This window comes from Chelonia mydas, chromosome 5 (genome assembly GCF_015237465.2).
Source record: "Chelonia mydas isolate rCheMyd1 chromosome 5, rCheMyd1.pri.v2, whole genome shotgun sequence".
Classification (NCBI taxonomy): Eukaryota; Metazoa; Chordata; order Testudines; family Cheloniidae; genus Chelonia; species Chelonia mydas.
In genome coordinates this window covers 52,058,182-52,076,727 of record NC_051245.2, presented here as the reverse complement: position 1 = coordinate 52,076,727, position 18,546 = coordinate 52,058,182, and the positions used below count along the sequence as shown (strand labels likewise).

At 41.8% G+C, this 18,546-nt stretch overlaps 1 protein-coding gene and 1 long non-coding RNA gene across 5 annotated transcripts in view; one reads left to right on the top strand and one right to left on the bottom strand.

Annotated features, from left to right (window-relative positions):
- VCAN (versican) overlaps positions 1 to 18,546 on the bottom strand; it is a 134,298-nt gene that overhangs the window by 100,315 nt on the left and 15,437 nt on the right. For all 4 annotated transcript variants that reach the window (XM_027828734.3, XM_043547218.1, XM_043547217.1 and 1 more), the window contains exon 3: positions 12,700 to 13,077. In XM_027828734.3, coding sequence (XP_027684535.2) covers positions 12,700 to 13,077 — 378 coding nt within the window. The remainder of the gene's footprint in view (positions 1 to 12,699; positions 13,078 to 18,546) is intronic.
- LOC122465934 lies at positions 4,313 to 6,137 on the top strand. The gene is made up of 3 exons (XR_006291084.1): positions 4,313 to 4,403; positions 4,796 to 4,901; positions 6,070 to 6,137. It is a non-coding gene; the product is annotated as an uncharacterized LOC122465934 (long non-coding RNA).

Genomic DNA, 18,546 nt, shown 5'->3' with positions numbered 1-18,546 from the left:
ATATCATGCAAAAAGACCTGGATGACCTTGAAAACTAGAGTAAAAGAAATTAGATTAAATTTAATAATGCAAAGTCATGCACTTAGGAACTAACAACAAGAATTTTTGCTATAAACTGGGGATTTATCAGTTGCAAGTGACAGAGGAGGAGAAAGACCTGGGTGCAATTGGTGGTTCATAGTCATCCTGTGATCAACCAATGTGATATGGTCATGAAAAAGGCTAATGCAATCCTAGGCTGCATCAGGGAAAGTATTTCCAGTACATATAGAGATGTGTTAGTACCATTGTACAAAGCACTGGTAAGACCACTTCTGGAATACTGTATACAGTTCTGGTCTCCCATGGTTAAGAAAGATTAATTCAAACTGGGACAGGGCAGAGAAGGGCTAGTAGGATGATCAGAAAACTGGAAAACCTACCTTACAAGACGGGACTCAGGGAGCTTGACTTATTTAGCCTAACCAAATGAAGGCTGAGGTAAGATATGATTGTTCTCTATAAAGACATCAGAGGGATAAATACCAGGAAGGGAGAGGAGTTATTTAAGTGCCAATGTTGACACAAGAACAAACTGGCCATCAACAAGTTTATGCTTAAAATTAGATAAAGGTTTCTAACCAGTGAAATCCTGGAATAGCCTTCCAAAGGGAGCAGTGGAAGCAAAAAACCTAATTGGCTTCAAGACTGAACTTGATAACTTTATGGAGGGGATGGTATGGTGGGACTACAATGGCATGTGGCCCATTGGTGACTGCCAATCCCCAACAGCCAGAGATTGGACACAAGATGGAGAGGGCTCTGAGTTACTATAGAGAATTCTTTCCCAGTTATCTGCCTGGTGGGTCTTGCCCACAAACTCAGGGTCTAACTGACTGCCATATTTGGGGTTGGGAAGGGATTTTCCCTGGGTCAGACTGGCAGAGACCCTGGGGGCTTTTTGCTTTCCTCTGCAGCATGTGGCATGGGCCAGTTGCTGGTTTAAACTAGAGTAAATGGTGGATTCTCTGTAACTTGAAGTCTTTAAACCATGATCTGAGGACTTCAGTAACTCAGACAGAGGTTATGGGTCTATTACAGAAGTGGGTGGGTGAGGTTCTGTGTCCTGTGATGTGCAGGAGGTCAGACAAGATGATCACAATGGCCCCTTCTGGCCTTAAAGTCTAGGAATCTATGAATGTATACCATCTATGGTTCAAATTCAGACCTCTGATTAAGACAATTAATTCTACAGCAGTCACTGAAATTACACCAGATCTGAATTTGGCCTCATGGGCAAAATCATTTCTAAAAATTATAGAACTACTTTAATCTGCACTTTACTAATTTGTTCACTTTCGAGTTCATACAGAAAATAATGGTCTTTTCCCACTTCTCAGCAAAGTTTTAATGGCAAAGAACTGTAGTGAAATCTCATATTACGAAGGCTCCATCATTTTTCATAATATAGTAGAGTACATTAATTAGTACATAATTAAATATTACAATAAAATTAAATTTTCAAAATAGAAGAACAAGCACATTGTTCATAATATATTTACCTTGCTTTTTTATTAAATGCACAGATTTATTTGCTAGTTCATAACTCTTTGTAATGTGCAATGATTTGGTCCCATTAAAATGTTTGAGTTTGAGTTTGACCTCAGATGTGATCATTTCTACTTCCATATCCTCATTTCTATTATCCACCCTGCCATTAGTCCTAAGATCCTCATTACCCTTATTAAAAAAGGAGGCAAAGTATTCGTTTAGGTGTTGGGCCATGCCTAGATTATCTTTAATCTCCTCCCCATCCTCAGTGCTTAGAGGTCTCACTTCTTCTTTCGTTGGTTTCTTTTTATCTATATGGCTATAGAACCTTTTACTATTGGTTTTAATTTCCTTTGCAAGGTTCAACTCTGCTTGGCTTTTGGCATTTCTCACTTTTCCCCTATACTTTCTGACCTCCAAGAGGCAGCTTTCCTTGCTGACCCTTCTCATCTGCCATTCCTTGTAGACTTTCTACTTTCTCATAATAACCTGTTTGAGAAGCTTGTTCATCCAATTTGGTCTGCAAGCATTCCCTATGAATTTTTTCCCCTTGCTTGGGACGCAGGTTTCAGCTAGCTTTGCAGCTTTGACGTAAAGTAAGTCCAAGCCTCCTCCCACATTCAGATCCTTGAGTTCTTCAGTTCAGTCTGTTTCCTTAAATAATTCCCTTAGTTTTTTTAAAGTTTCCTCTTTGGAAATCAAGGACCGTAGTTGCAGACCTGTTTTTGTTTATCCTTCCATTCAGTGTAAGCTGAATTAGCTCATTTCTCTTCCCTTGACATGTTTTACTAAGGAAATTTTCCAGTAAATAAAAAAATCTTGTGTAAAACACCCTAATCCTTTCTACATCAATTAATTTAATGGCACAGACAGAGAACAGGATCAGAATCTGGTCTCCATTGCAGCAGTGTACATGCACCATGGAAACAATGGAAGTTCTCCAAATGTCTTCAGGTCTGGCCAAGCTGTGTTTGACACGGGACCTAAGTGGGACAAGACCCTGACACAACTCCCATGCTGGGAAGGAGCTAAGCTGGCACAGTGTAGTGCCAGCTATGCTAGCTTTATGTCCCCTAGGAATTGCCCTAACCTGGAGAATTTACTGCTGTCCAATTAGGGAAGGTTTACAGGCCATTTGCGCTGCTTGAGCTGTACAAACATATGTCGGGCTTTGGCTTTGTGGATCATTTCTGTGCATGGTCTCTAACCACAATCCCAACAAGCACAAGCCCAGAGTGGCATGCAGAGGAATACTGCAGAGCTCTGCCTTGAGATACCCACACAGGCATGGGACAGTGTGACAGAGGGCTATTAGCAGCTATAAACGCAGACCCTAGTAACATAGAACACCCAGGGTTACTCCTGGGAGAATTCTGCACCACTGCACATGTGCAGAATTTATGTCCCCTGCAGATTTCTTTGCTTCCCCACAGAAAAATGAATTTCTGACAGGGAAGCAAAGGGAAGCCACAAGAGCAGTCATGCAGCCCTCCCCAGCAGTATGTTTCAGGTGGCCAGGGCAGCCAGCAGAGAGGTATATCACAGAGCAGGGGGCAGGACCGGGGAAGACTGCTGGCTCCTACCCTTGTGCTAGGCTCAACTGCTAGTTCCAGATGGGCTGGGAAGGACGGGACTTCCTCTTCCCTGTACAGCATCCGGGGCCAGGTCAGACCCACCCCCAGCTGTAGGAAGTTCTGCAAACTCTCCCCCCCCTTCCTGCACCCATCACTCCCCAGCTGCAGGGGGCAGGATCCCTGTACAGGGGGCTGCTCCCCATCCACCCAACCCCTGTGCATCTAGACCCCTTCATACCCAGACCTTCCTGATGACCCTCACCAGACTCAGAAACACTCCCCTCCAATAAGCCCACTCCCCCTGCACATGGACCACCCTGATGAGCCACCCACACCTGGATCCCCACATCATCAAGCCCCAACCAGCTGCACCTGGATCTCCACCCCACTAAGCCCCACTCCCCCAGCATCTGGAACTCCCACTGAGCCCCAGCACACCAGACCCCCCCTGCCAAGCTCTATTCCCCCCCACACCCAACCACTGAGCACCAACCACCTTCACATGGACCCTCCTGCCAAGTCCAATTATTGTTGCACTCAGAAACCCCAAACAAGCCTCTGTGCACCAGACCGCCCCCCCCCCCAGATCCCGCACTGAGCTGCCCACGCCCAGATTGCCCCACACAGAACCCTCTCAACCCACACCTCGATCCTCTCACACTTAACTCCTCTCCACTTGGATTCTGCCTTGCTGAGTCTGCCTGCCCACACTTGGTGCTGTCAGGGTTGGGTGCAGCCTCACTGCTGAGTACATATCCCAGGTGGGAGCTGCACAGTAATCTCCCACTTCCATGCAGCCAGTGGCCTGTGCTCCCCAATGCCATGAGGAAGCCTCCACATTTATTTGACAAATAAAATTTGCAGAATTTTGCAGAATTTTAAAATATTGTGTGCAGAATTTTCATTTTTTGGCACAGAATTTTTAATGTTTTGGCACAGAATGGCATCAGGAGTACAGGTTGTAGTAAAGCAGGAGGGACTTAGATAGTTTGTATTTGGAAGGGTAGAAGGGATCATTGTACCTGTAGGGAGCCTGATGAGCTAATGAGGTAATTAGCTTACCAGCTGGGTAGCTCTGTGAAGAAAGCAAGCGGTGTAAAAGGCTGAGCCAGGAAACCCACTCCACCTGATTGCTGCTATGTTGTAATGTACCTGGAGCATACACAGTAATAAAGACACTGGGTAGACATACCCTGGAGTATTGTGCATGCTGCTTAATTCACAAAGAGGGATTACCAGACAGAATTTCCAGAAGTTTAAGCGGGGAGCCTGTTCACAGGCAGCAACAGATTGTTTCTGGTATTTAAAGGAGAAATGCAACCCAACATCCAAGCTTCTGAGGTTTTAGAAACATACTGCACATTTTATAAGCTATTTTTAAAAACTCTCTTTATGCAGTAATATAGATTGATGCTAAGGGGGCAGAGGTGTATGCTGATTTACACCAGCTGAGGGTTCTATTCTTAATAGTATGCACTAACGGTCCAGTTTTTTAACAGTATATGTTACTTGATATTGAGTTTATATAGCTCAGTCTGAAAACATGTAAAGTGAGAATTATGTGAAGCTGTCTGGCTGGTTTTTAACCTTCACAAAAATGTCATTTTGACACTGATTTGGATTCATGCCTCACAACAGTCTGCACTTCTGATAGATGGCTGACCTGATCTAAAACCGTTTCACTTCTGTAGATGAACTCTGCCATTCAGTGCAAACAGAAAAAGGCTTGATAAGGCATCAAATACATGGAGGGGTGATGACAGCACTTCATTTTCATTTTTCAAACTTCATTTTGCAGTAAGTACATGAGTGCATTCCTGATGACTGGCCATCTCGCCCCCATGTCTAAAGTAATAGCTTATTTTTTTTCGATTGGTACATGTTGCTAATCACTATAATATCTAAATACAGCAGTATTTAAGAGTTAATAATGGTGCCAATTTAAAGTAGCTCTCTCAATGTTCAGAGAAAGCCTTTGGTCATTTGTAAGACTTGGACAGGAACTTAGAGAATGCTTTGTTCTCTTCACTCTGATCCAGAAGGTAAACTTCACCTATCTTAGAGTATAAGACTCTTGCTTTTCAAGTGAGGAGCCAATGGACATAAAGGAGCCTACAGGATGAATAGAGAGGAGAATATCAGTATGTATAAGCCTGTGTAATGGCTATAACAATTAGAAGACCCCCTGGGGCTAAGGAGATTAAATCACAGGACTTCCATTGTTTCAGTTGGACAGGGAGAGAGAAGGCAAAATCCACTGTCCAAGATTTAGCACTTTTAAAAATTTGTAAAGGATTTTCCCGAGTCTGTTTGTTTTAAGAAAGAAAAGCCTACAACAAAGTTGTCCTAGGAGCAAATAAAGCAACTGGAAAACAGACTAGAACAGTGCAGTGTTGTCACTGAACATCTGGCAAACACAATAAGTATAATTACAGGAAGATGCAGCAGTGTCTGTAGGCGAGAGCACTTAAGGAAAGTATTTTGCTGTATCCAAAATTTAAAATAACTCATTTTTGGGTGAGCACAAGAGTGACTTTTAATCAATTACCTGTTTCTTATATTTATGGAGAAAAATTTAAGGAAGGATTTAATTCTTAAGGGAGTAATTTAATTAGAAGAAAACAGATCTGTTTTTTCACACCCCTGGGCTGCAATACTGCTTGGCTATTTGCCAGTGTATTATGCGGCAAAATCCCTTGGTGTTACTAGGAAGGGCTCTAATAATACAGCTGTAACATTACTGTGGCCTACAAATCAAAGCAGACTTTCAGTGGTGGGCTCATGTCTTTGGAACCTGTGCCCTCCAATAGTCTGTCACAGCTGCATTTGGCAAGCTTCACAGAACATTGAAGGATTTCGTTGGGCGAATGTTTGATTTAACTTTTTAATAATAGGAACTGATGGGAGTGGGGGGGAGTTGTTAAAAAACAGGGGCAGTTACTTTGTTGTCTTGTATCATTGTTAGGTGCCCAAACTATAGAGGACGGGGGGAAAGATTTTCAAAGCTGGCATTGTGGGGAAGCAAACAAAGAGCTCATCTGTCTGGTAAGCACAGTCCTGATTAAGAGGCAGTGTGCAGACATACCTCTAGATGTCTCTCATTTTTGTCCCAAGGTTAACTATGAGCCACGCAAATTTGGTGTTGAAAATCATATATATCAGAAATAAAGAATCGCACAATAGAGGTTATAGAAAGAGTCGATTATATGACTGGAGGGAATATCACAGCAGTTTAAGTTTCTCAAATGAATATTTCATTTTTGTCCTTCATTTTAGGGTTTGGCCACAAACTGCATCCTACACATGGGTCTTCACAGCTTGAGTGGGCTGGATACAGAGTTGCCTGGCCCAAGCAGGAATACATTTGGCACTGATTACCAGTATGCAAGGGCAGTGGATCAACGGCTACTCTCCTGTGCACCCAACCTCCTCCTCCTTCCTCAGTGCTCCCATTGGGATGGCTAGGATCTGTCTGCATAGGGACTAGGGTGACCAGACAGCAAGTCTGAAAAATCAGGACAGGGGGGTAATAGGAGCCTATATAAGAAAAAAGACCCAAAAACCAGGACAGTCCCTATAAAATCAGGACATCTGGTCACCCTAGTAGGGACTATGCAGAGGGCACTATGGGATCTTCTTGCATCTTCTCCACTTTGCTCACACGCACAGGAATGTGGACCTGTATTCTTATGGTAAGATCTTTGGCTATTCTTCCAGAGGCTTTGGCATGCTGAAGCAGTTTCAGTCAACTGGAAAGCTACACAGCACACAGGGACTGCTCTTAAATAGGGGAATACTCAGGGAGTGTAAAGCCCCTCCCATCTGACTAGGGGGTCTGGTAGGGTGCGGCCAGGACGCACAGTCCTCCAGATTTTGGTTTGGATAACTTAAAGCAGTCTTTGGGCTGTACTCCAGAAGCCATTTTGCCAGTCTCAAATCAGAAGCACAGAACCGTGGCTCAAAGCCATTCTTCCCTCTCCTCTCCTGAGCTGCACTAAGCACAAACCTTTAGTCTTTTCAACCAGCTAATTACTTCCCTCCTTTCAGAATAGTTCCCCCTTGTTCCTTTTTACTCCTGGCAGGCATACTGGGGACAGAATCGGAGACCACTTTGAAAATTCAACCCAGAGACTGTGAGCAGCAGTGGAGAGATGGAGAAGCCTGTTCAGTTAAAAAGAAAGCCTAGGAGGTTAACTTCCAGAAATGATTGGGATATAAGATAGGCAGTTTTAAAAGATTAACTAAAACAGTCTTTCTACAAATGCTGGATTTAAGGGCTAATCAATGAGAGCTCAGATTTCGGAGAGAACAAATTAATTAGATTGCCAACATAAAATCTCCAAGGGCTGAAAGCACAATAAAGTGGCATTATTCCCACATTAGGAGCAATTCCCATTTATTATCATCATAATGCCTGCACCAAAGGAGGGTTTGCATAAAAATGAAAATGTTCAATTGCAATCTCTCACTCCTTTCCTCTTTACATTTACTCTACATCTTTAACAGCTGCTTCTCCCCACTATCTAGGTCAGGATTTTAAACTTTTTTTTTTCCATACTTGCTTTCTCTGTTTTTGCCTAATACCTGAAAAGTCTGCCAGTCTTGCAGCTGAAACAAATAAAAACAAATATAACAAGATCCATGGAAACAGCCCCTTCCCCACGCCAGCCAGTGAGACAAGGACAAGAAGAGAAGCTGCTGAGAGAGGCATTCATTGGTGAGATATAGACAAGAGCAAGAAATCTACAAGGATTCCACCTGCCACCCTGAACCTGCAGGAGCCCCTGGGAGGGTTATGAAAAAAACAGCTGAATTTTCTTTGTAGAGATTTTTCATTTTCTTTTCCATTATATTTGGCCCTACTGTTATATTTTAAAGCCTAATACCATGGTAGGATACAAGAGGAGCCATTTAATAACATGTCCTACCATATTCTGAGGAGCATAATAATAAATACTTTGCACTTACATAGCATTTTTATGCACAGATCTCAAAAAGATGGATTATTGTCCACATTTTTTACAAATGGTAAATTGAGTCACCCTCTGGGACCCTCCCCAACTTGTGGGGTCTCACAGCTTGGGGTTCAGCTCAAGCCCAAACAGCTACATTGCAATTTTATAGCCCCACAGCCCAAGCCAGGTGACCCAGGCCAGCCGCAGGTCTTTTATTGCAGTGTAGACATACTCACAGAGGCCTGATTTTCTGAACTTCAGAAACCCAAGGTCACACAAAGTTGCTTATGACTGGGCAAATGAGTATGTAGGTATAAAGACAGCCAGTTAAACTCACCATTTGCATACAAACATTTTTGCATGTGCATTTGCAGCAAATGCACATACAAATTAGACATGCAATTACATCCATATATATATTTTGCAGGCAGCCTTAGGCTTTTGAAGTTTTGAAAAAATCAAGCCCTAAATGTTTTATAGTTTACTTTCAATGACTAGTAGCGGGAGTCCAGGTCTGTATAAACTGTGTTAGGGTACATGGATAATCCGCAGAGACCTTTCCCTCCTTCCTTTGAAACTGCTGCTTTCACTCACAGCATAGTCCACCACTTGTAACACATGCTCATTTGATGCAGGCGGGATTCAATGGACTTAATATACCTATTAAATCTAGGGGACGGGCTGAAAAAGGCTATTCAAAAATATATGTTTACTTTTTATATGCATCCACTCAGGAAGCACTAGTCAGTTTCTGTATGTTTTATTTTGTATGGGTCCTCCAAGTCAAAACCCAACAAGGCAGCTGTCTGAGGTTATTTAAGTACTTTTGCTGGTACTGGAACATAGATTCTAAGGCCAAAAGGAACCATCATATGTCCTTTATAACACCTGCCGTAGAACTTCCCCCAAATAATTGCTAGAGCATATCTTTAACAAAAATCCAATCTTGATTTAAAAATTGTGAGTGATGGAGAATCTATCTTGACCCTTGGTAAATTATTCCCATGATTAATTACTCTTGCTGCTAAACATGTACGCCTTGGTTTCCAGCTTGAATTTGTCTAGCTCCAACTTGCAACTACTCAATGATGATTCCCCATTTACAGTTACATTTTGAGACCTATCAGTTAGCCATTTTTTAATCCATTTAATGCGTGCATATTATTTTTATATCATTCTAGTTTTTAATCAAAATGTTTTTAAGATGCGTCTGTTTTGAACATTCATTCAAACGAATAGGACATCAGGAATTGCTTGCAACAGTTGGCCAGATCCTTAACTGGTACAATTTCATGTAGTTCAATTAACTTCAGTAGAGCTACACTGCTTCACAGTAAATCTACAAAGCTAGGATCTGACCCGGTATGGTCAGCCACTTCTAACAAGTGTATCAAATTTTACTGGATGTATCTAATACATCACTGAACACACTTAATAATGTTGGCATTTAAATAGTAGCAATATATCATAATGATTAACAATAGCAACTTTGATCATTTATAAACACCTTTCTTCCAAAAGAATCCCAGGTTGCTTTACAAACACCCATTTTTTCATGTTCTGTGCGTATATAAATCTCCTCACTGTATTTTCCACTGAATGCATCCAATGAAGTGAGCTGTAGCTCACGAAAGCTCTGCTCAAATAAATTGGTTAGTCTCTAAGGTGCCACTAGTACTCCTTTTTTTTTTTTTTTGCGGATACAGACTAACACGGCTGCTACTCTGAAACCTATACTTATCCTTTTATCCATCATTCTAAGGGGTTTAGAGCTATCCTGAATGAAATGAAGGAATTTCACCTTCTGAATCACCAGTAACATTTCTTCCAACTAATGGAGAATTTTGCAGAAATTTCCCACCATCACTAATATGGGTTCAGCTTCACTTGCATTAGCAATTTTAAATAATCCTAGTATAGAAAAGGCTCTAAAGGTCTCTCATCCAAGAACTGTTCTCAGCTCCACTTAGTTTATAAGATCTGACAAAAACACAGAGCAAAGTGGTCTAATGTTTATAGGCTTTGTAGTTAACATCCTTTAAGATGAAAAGGAGAAGGTGGCTCAGATGCTATACTAATGAAGAGCATATAAAATGCCACAGGCAGACAACCATTTAAACATGTAAAGCTCATCTTCACAACTAGAAGGACGTATGTTTTCTTTTTAAAATAAAAGCACAGGTAACAGCAAATATAGAAAAAATAATCGAAACATTCAAGGGGCCAAACTTTCAGCTCGGCCACAACAGCTGTACAGTTAAAGGCAAATGCACTCCTCACACCTACAACAAAGAGCATCTGTCTGTGCAAACTGAAGAATGAACAATATGATTTTCCTCTTTTGTACCTGAGCAGGCCGAGTTTTTTCAAAATTTAGACATTTCAATGAAATTTCAAAATATAGAAAAAAATAAGGGAAGTGGGCAATTTTGAAACAAATATTTGTGATCCCCCCTCCTCCCATTTTTCCCCCCCACCAGATCTAATTTGTGCACTGTTACAAGCTAGCTGGCCCTTCAAGGCTAGCCATACTCAGCCTTGCCTGGGACTTGTAGCTAGTGTAACACCAACAGACCCTAGTCATCAGCGGGCAGGATTGAACCGGGGACCTCTGGAGCTTAGTGCATGAGCCAACTGGCTGTTAGCAGACTTATTTTATCTCTCTCTTTAAGTTGTCTCGGTGCCACTAGATGGGACAGAACACCACACGCAGGAGGTGTGTGGGTTACATACTCCCCCTAGCTGAGGAAGCGCAATGGGAGCTTCAGAGTCTTCCCAGTTGAAATCCTGGATGAGCCCCCACTTGTAACACTGACAGACCCCAGTCAGTGACAGGCAGAATCGAAACGGGGACCTCTGGAGCTTAGTGCATGAGCCTCTACCACACGAGTTAAAAGCCAACTGGCTGTTAGCTAAGGCTGTAGAGCAGACTCAATTTATCTCTCTCTTTAAGTGGTCTCGGTGCCACTAGACAGGACAGAACACCACACCCAGGAGGTGTGTGGATTATAGTAGCACCAGCTGGTGGTGATATGGCAATGGATAATTACTGAATCCAGCTGTGAAAGGATTAGGAAAAGACTACACAGAGTGGAGAATGCAGTTAGGAAGGGATAGAAAGACCACAGAGAAAGCAGGACTCTCCTGCAGGTTGGAGCAGGCTCTGGCTCCAGCAAGTGGTAGCCCTGAGACAGAGCTTAAATAGGTAGGAAGTCAGGTGGAAGGACCCATAGGGAGCAGCATAGGTTCAAGTGGGGAAAGCCCTGAGCTAGAGCCTACAAGGAGTAAGGAGATCCCTAATGGAAGTTGCCAGAGTCCCTGGGAAAGGGAGGCAGGGAAAGAAAGCCTGTTAAGACAAGGAGCAACAAAGGACCAACTCTGAAAGAAGAGGGGAGGCCCTGAGGGAGGGCCAGTGAGAACACTTCAGTGGAGCCTGAGAGGAGTAGAGGGCTTATTAGTCTGGCAGAGAAGGGAGAAGCCAGAGGCCTGCAAACCAAAGAGATGCTGTGTTAAGCACAGGCTGTGGGGAAGCAGCACAAGTGGACTTAAAGGCAGGAAGCAGTTCTGGGAAACAGCAGCGTGTCTAAAGAAGCACACCTAGCTACTTAATACAGGATCCCTGGGCTGGAACCCCGAGTAGAGAGTGGGCTCGGGTTCCCCTGCCAGCCACTGGGGAAGGAACATGCAAGCCCAACTACAGGAGCAAATTAGGCTCCTGTGAGGGAGGGGCAGTAGGAACACTTTAATGGGGCTTGAGAGAGGTGGAAGAACTATTATCTGGACATTTATTTGGATTTTAGGTGTCTTGGCCAGAGGGCTGAGCCATGGAAGACCTGGTGAGAGGCAAATGGCCAGTAGGAGGCACTAGATCAGGATCACAACCTGTGCTGCGGGTGGCGAGTATGGTACCTTACATGTACATAACTGTGGAGTTCCACCACAGCTTTTATCTCCCCATTATTGTGGTGAAGGAGGTACTTTGTGCCTGACATGACTATCACGGCACGTTTTACTGGGAAAACCTGGGAGAAAATGTCTTCCAGCTAAGATTGCATCATGTTTTCAGTATTAGGCAGTGATATAGTGTGTCCTACCATAGTTACAGTGGGTCAAATAAATAATTCTTTATTATTATTATTTATTCCTCACTGAACCAACAACATTCCCAGTGCTATACAAACATTTAAAAAGACGCTACTCCTACCCAACAAGCTTACAAAACTAGTAAAAGCAAAACAGTTCACACACACATTACTGTACATCACAGTCCTGGAGAAAGGTGGTATAGGAATCTTGTAGAGATCATCGTTGAAATGTGATGAAGTAGCAGTATGTCTTGAGGAGGGATTTAAAATTGGTGAGGCAGATCTCTTAGTGAATAAAGGAGGGAGATTGTTCCAAGTGTAAAGGGAAGCATCAAAAAAGCGTGAAGAGGAAAGTAGAAGGATACAACATTGGAGAGAGTCTTGGGAGAAAGAAGGGGAGCAGGAAGAAGTGATAGCAGACAACCAGGAGCATATTTATCAAGGGTGCTGAAGCACCTCTAAATGCTGTGACTTTCCGGTAATTGCTTGTCCTTTCCATTTTAACTATATATATGGGATCATTACTATCTACAGATGTATTAAATGAATCCTTACCATCAACAGCCAATGAGATGACATCTTGGGTGTCTTCAATTCCAAACATGACATCACAGCGGTACACACCCGCATCGCTTGCACGTAGTTTAACCATAGTCAGCGAAGCATCACCAATATCCTCTGGGTGGGTTGGAACAGACACTCTGCCTTTGTAGCCTTGCCCTATTTTGATGTTCCCATTTTGGGCCACCAGAACAGTGGTTTCTTTCACATCTTTTCCGGTTTTATCCTGTTCAACCTTTGACCATTTGATTCGAAGAAATTCACTTGTATTGTTGTAGCTGGGGGGTAAAGTAGGCAAGGTTGAAAAGAAGCAAGGTAGAGTTGCTCTTCCAGAAAGGGAACCCTTTACAGGGGGGCTTTTTTCCACTTTAACTAAAAGAAGAAGGGGAAAAATCACATTAGTGGGCCAACAAAATAAGAACCAGTACAATTTCATTGCAATTTAAGGATTAAAGCTCACATGGGGGCTGATTCTCATGTCCTTTATGTTGGTGTAAATCAGGACTACCTTCATTTGAGTCAATGGAAGAAACTCAGAGGCAGTGTGGTCCACTGGACTAAGATTTGGGAGAGTTCTAGTCTTGCCTCTACCTCAGCCTACTTGGGTAACCTTGGGCAAATCATTTTACCTCTCTGAGCCACAGTTTCCTTCTATGAAAAATGAGATTAATATTACTGCCCTCCTTTGTAAAGTGCTTTGAGATCTACAGATGGAAAAGGTAGGTATGGTTGTTATGCAGAAGTAAAACCAGTATGAGAGGAGAATATGACCTATGGCCTTAAGTGCATTACAACTCTGAGAACCCACCCATTGTTCTGTCAAAGGTTAACTCATTTTGATCTGTTAAACAATAGTCTTTCCAGTGAGATTCTCCTATTAGTTCTTTTTTAATTGTTTGCCTCTTTTCCAATTTCAGGCCTTAACATGTTGCTGAAACCAAATATGTTCAAGTAAAGGAGGCAATGAAGCACATGGAGGTCCCCTCTTGGTTCAAACTTGTGATTATAGGACTTTTATCATAGTTTTATGACATCTCCAGCTGCAAATACTTTACAGGGAAATGCATCCACAAGACAATATCCTTAGGGGACAGTTGGCTACTGTTCACCCAGCTTGCCTACAGCATGTGTCTGGAGAAAGGATTTCTGTTTGCTACCATTACACACCAGCTCTTAATCCTCATTAAGTTATTAGATATGGTTCAATAACATCATATATGTATATTTGTCTCTTTCCTTTTCCACTGGCCTGCTCTATAACTCTTTCTCTGAAAGGCTGACGATAATGGTAATTCATTTTAAATGAACTAGGGTTCATAGTTTAGAAAGATATCTGCAAACTAATACTGACCACCAAGAGTGTAAGGGAAGAAACAAGTGCTGCCAACACATGGAAACTATTTAGTTGTTCATTATTAGTTGTCAAAAATGACGTCTATGCTCATACTGTAGAAGATTCTAAAGAAAGAAAGATAACACCTGGCTATTTCAAAAACTACTATGTTGTAAGCATTTGACTGTTGGTTAAATTATTTTTTTCAAAGAGGCATAGATAGCTCTATACAACATATACTTTAAATGGTCAAATCTCTCTCTATTTAGGCATTGATATTATGCTCATCTCCTTGGTATTTGAGTGTCTCAATATTACAGAAAGATACTGAGATTTAAACAAGTCATGAACTACAATTAAGGTCAAGAGACCACAGTTCTAGCAAGAGTGTATTTGTAAAAACAGTGAAAGACCAAGACAATTCAGATACAATAGCCAAAAAGAGTAAGGAATTGTTAGGATTATAGGTTGTTGGGTAAAAATCACCAAGGTCGAGGTTCAAATGCACTTACTCATGTTGAGTATTGCCTTATTGCACAAATATTCCCACTGAAATCAATAGAGCTATCTGGTGAGCGAGGAGCTACTCAACCTGAGCAAGGGTGTCAGAATCTGGCCCATCATGGCATCAATGGATAATAAACTAAGAGGGCATGATTCTAATGTGAAGTTTTATATTAGGATAAATGTCATTGGGTCTGATTCTCCACTCCATTATACCAGCTTTGTGCTAACGTAACTGCAATGAATTACACGGCACTAAAATTGGTGTGAGAGACTGCAAAATCAGGACTCTCGATTTCAATAGAAGTTACCACCAGTTTATACAGGTGTGAGATCAGAATCACTCTCAAAATATGTCATATTTCTTATGCTGTCTTGTTGCTTTTTTAAAAAAGGTGTATCTTCATTAAAGAGAATATTTAAAAGAATAAATACCTAGTTCTATTTATCCTGCCTGTCAGAATTTTAATAATCTTCAGAGACAGTTGGTGGTGGCTGCAGTGATCTGCAATATCCGCACTGATCCCCGAGGAAATTTTCTCCTTAAAATTGATATTTACATGTTGAGGTGACTGAAAGCTCTTGGCAGCAACCATATCATTATGATATACAGTTTATATCTGTTCTAATCTAGGGCAACAGTTTGGAACGAAAGGAGACCATGTGGCCATAAATGCATCCATCTACTTTACAAAGTAAGTATCCCAGAGCACTTTTATAATAAGAGAACTCTCTGTTCTGACTTGCAGGCTAATCAGCCTAAGTCTGTTATTAGGTAAAATAGGATTTTTTTAAAAAAAAGTTACTTTCCCCATTTGGGAAAAAATGTTTGGCAATTAAACATGGGTTAAGTGATGCTCCTGCACACTGTTGCAAAAACTTTATTTCCTGTGGCAGCCCAGGCTAGCTATTCAAGCATGATTTATTGTCTACTGCTGAAGGCAGCCTTTTCTTCTTTTCTTAACCCTTACACCCCTTCTGCTGCTTCAGCATTTTCCCTCTGACTGAAAGCACAGAACGCTATCTCTTCCCCAGATACTCGGAATGCCACTTTGCAGACCATTCCTTAATAAGCACAGGGCCAGCAAAACAAATGGTCACCAGGGACAGCAAAGGACAGGAAGAGGTTCAGTAACTGCCTGTGTGTTTGTCTGAAGCTGAGAGGGGCAGATATTTGCCAGTTCGCCTAGGTCAACAGCTCTCCTAGAGCTGACAATAGAAGGGGCTATGAAACCTGGACACCCATTTATCCAGCCCCTTTACCCAACTCCACAGCCAGGTGAGACATAAAAGCACTAATGTCCTCTTGTATGTATTAAAAAGAAACATGGTTTTGAAATCACCAGCCAGGATGGTGATTAATACAAGCATTTTTCTATTGCTAAGTGGTATGTAAAAAACTTCTCAATACAACTGGTTAATGGAGGAAACACATGAACACACAGAGAGACTTAAGTCCAAATCACCACAAAGAGCCATACCTTGGAGTCCTTGCTCAAGCAAAATTCCCAGTTAAATCAATGGGAACTTTATCTGAGTTAGGACGGTGGGATCAAGTCCAAAGAATCACAGTGTAGTCAAGTTAGGGGGCCTCACTAAGTAATCGGCCATAACTGTCTAGCCCTAGAATGGGTGAATGGGGAAGGAAGGCATAAGAAATCTTCCCACCCACTGTGGCCCCCTGCAAAGAAATGTCAACCTCAGTCCCTGTATTTTGAAGACTGCAGACACTGCTCCTTCCTACTTCCCTAAGGGTGCAAATCACTTCAAAGAGAGATGGAAAGAGGCTGAGCAATGGTTTCATCCCTTCCACATGGAGCTGATCAACTGCTCGGGCGGAGCAGGTGCACGGTCCAAAGGGATGGAGCATTTATCAGGGAGCTGGGGAAAGGATCATGCCTTAGGATTATACCAGAGTGCTCCCCTGCTGTGGTGCCCAATGTGAGCCAGTGTCTTACAATGCAACATGGCCTCATGTTGCAGCCAATCCTGATCCTAATAAATGACAGATGAAGGTCTGTTTATTTTTCCTCCCACAAATTATCTGGGGGGTTCTTCCTTCATTTATTTATCCACACTAATGTACAGGATCAAGTTAAGGGCCAAGCCTTGTGGATTTAATTGTGAGTTTCCCTACATTCTGGTGGGTTTCTTGGAGCCCTCTCATTACATAAGGATAGGGGTTTTGGTGTAAATATTTAAAAGTTGCAGAACAGTTTCATCTTGAACCTGCTGTAATGTTCTACCAGTCAGAGTTAGTGTATCCTGCTGCCAGGCAGTTATAAAGATTGTGGGGCTGCATAATTAATTAAAGGGAGGTAGTTAAAAATAGGGAGCTCAGTGAGGCTATAAATTCCATACCGCTGCCTCCTGGTAGCTCCCTGATAGAATTTCCCCTTTGTGAGCTTCTACCTTGAATAAAGCTGTTTTCCTTTTGACTTTAACCAGAATTCCAGCTAGCTGTTGTTTTGGACCTTGCTTCGGGTCCTCCCAGTTCACAGTTTGGGTTGTAAAAGTCAGCTCATCTTATCAGTGAAGTAGGGCTTGCTCTCTTTCTTTTGAAGTTGGACACAAAATAAAATATTTGTTCCCTGCCTGAAGACAAAGACTCCTTCCCCAGAAGGTCTTGTACAATCTTTACTTTTGCAAAAGTTGCAAATCCCTGAAAAGTGAAGTAAGCAGAAAAAGGGCTATTTTAGGGTAAAAATAACACCACCACCCATTGGTCTGTATGGGGCAAAGTGGTCTGGATCCAATCAGAAGGAATGTCCTCCAGGAGGAGAAGGTGCTGAGAAGAATGGTCTTGCTGTGTAATTAAGTTTAAGAGAACAGAAACATTGACAGTGAGTAATCAGACAAAAATGTATTCTCATGGAATCAAAGATCCTATTTATGTTAAGCCAAGTTTATAGGGGAAGAACTATTAAAACCCTTTGTTGAGAGTTCATCAATAGTCTGACTACGCATACACTCTATAGTCCAGTCTAGTAGCAGCCATAACAAATACCTATGATCTCATGTGCTCTATTAAATCTAATTTCTTTATATACTGAGCCTAAGCAAACTCTGTTCATTAACTCTAAATCTTTTAAGAAGGAAATTTAATACTTAAGAATATAAGTGTTAGGTTGTTAAATTAAATTTTTTAAAAAAATCAGGACTACCTGCAAGAACATGTATGGAGCTTTGAGAATGGAGGTAATAAATTGAATCCCAACAAAAACTTCACTGTGTTCCTACCAGATGGTTTGTGGCCTGAGCTACTACAGTAAAGAGAGGGAGGATGTAAACCAGGCATAGAGTACTGAAGGATCAGTTACTTCTCATACTCTGTCAGTAAATCATAGAAAACCAGGCAAATGTATATTCCATCTGCAGACCTGAATATTATAGCACACCCATACGTACATATATATAATATACAGGCACAAACAGATGTTTATTATGTATTAGTCACAGACTCAAGTGTCAGACGGCTACTGAGGGGATTTTCTACTCTTTTCAGGTTTATAGGGTCTTCTTGAAATCACACTCATTCGTGACATGACAAATGAATGTTTAAATTGGGGAGGTAAATTCCCACATTTATCACAGTCACTAGTCCAGTTTGTAACCTAACATACTACACCATCAGCTAGTTCAAAAGTGAGTGAATGTCATGCTAGCAACCAATGTAAACTTTGTCCAGTAACTTCTGTCATTAATCCTTTATGTGCACTAGAGCAAACAGCACAGGTCCTGTGATGGGGCATTCCTTTGACCCCACAGGCTTATGTGGTACTTCCTGCTGTTCCGCTCCCAAAAATATCTTATGGGAATTTAAAGGATCTTAAAGAAACCACACAAGAGCCTCTACAATTTACCTTTAAAACAAAAATGCTATTTTTTCTACATAAAAATTATGAGCTTACATTGCATATGTGCTAGGTATATATGGACAGGGCCAAGCTCAAGGATGAGGGAGATGATAAAATGAAAGAAAGACTAGAACAATAATAAATGGT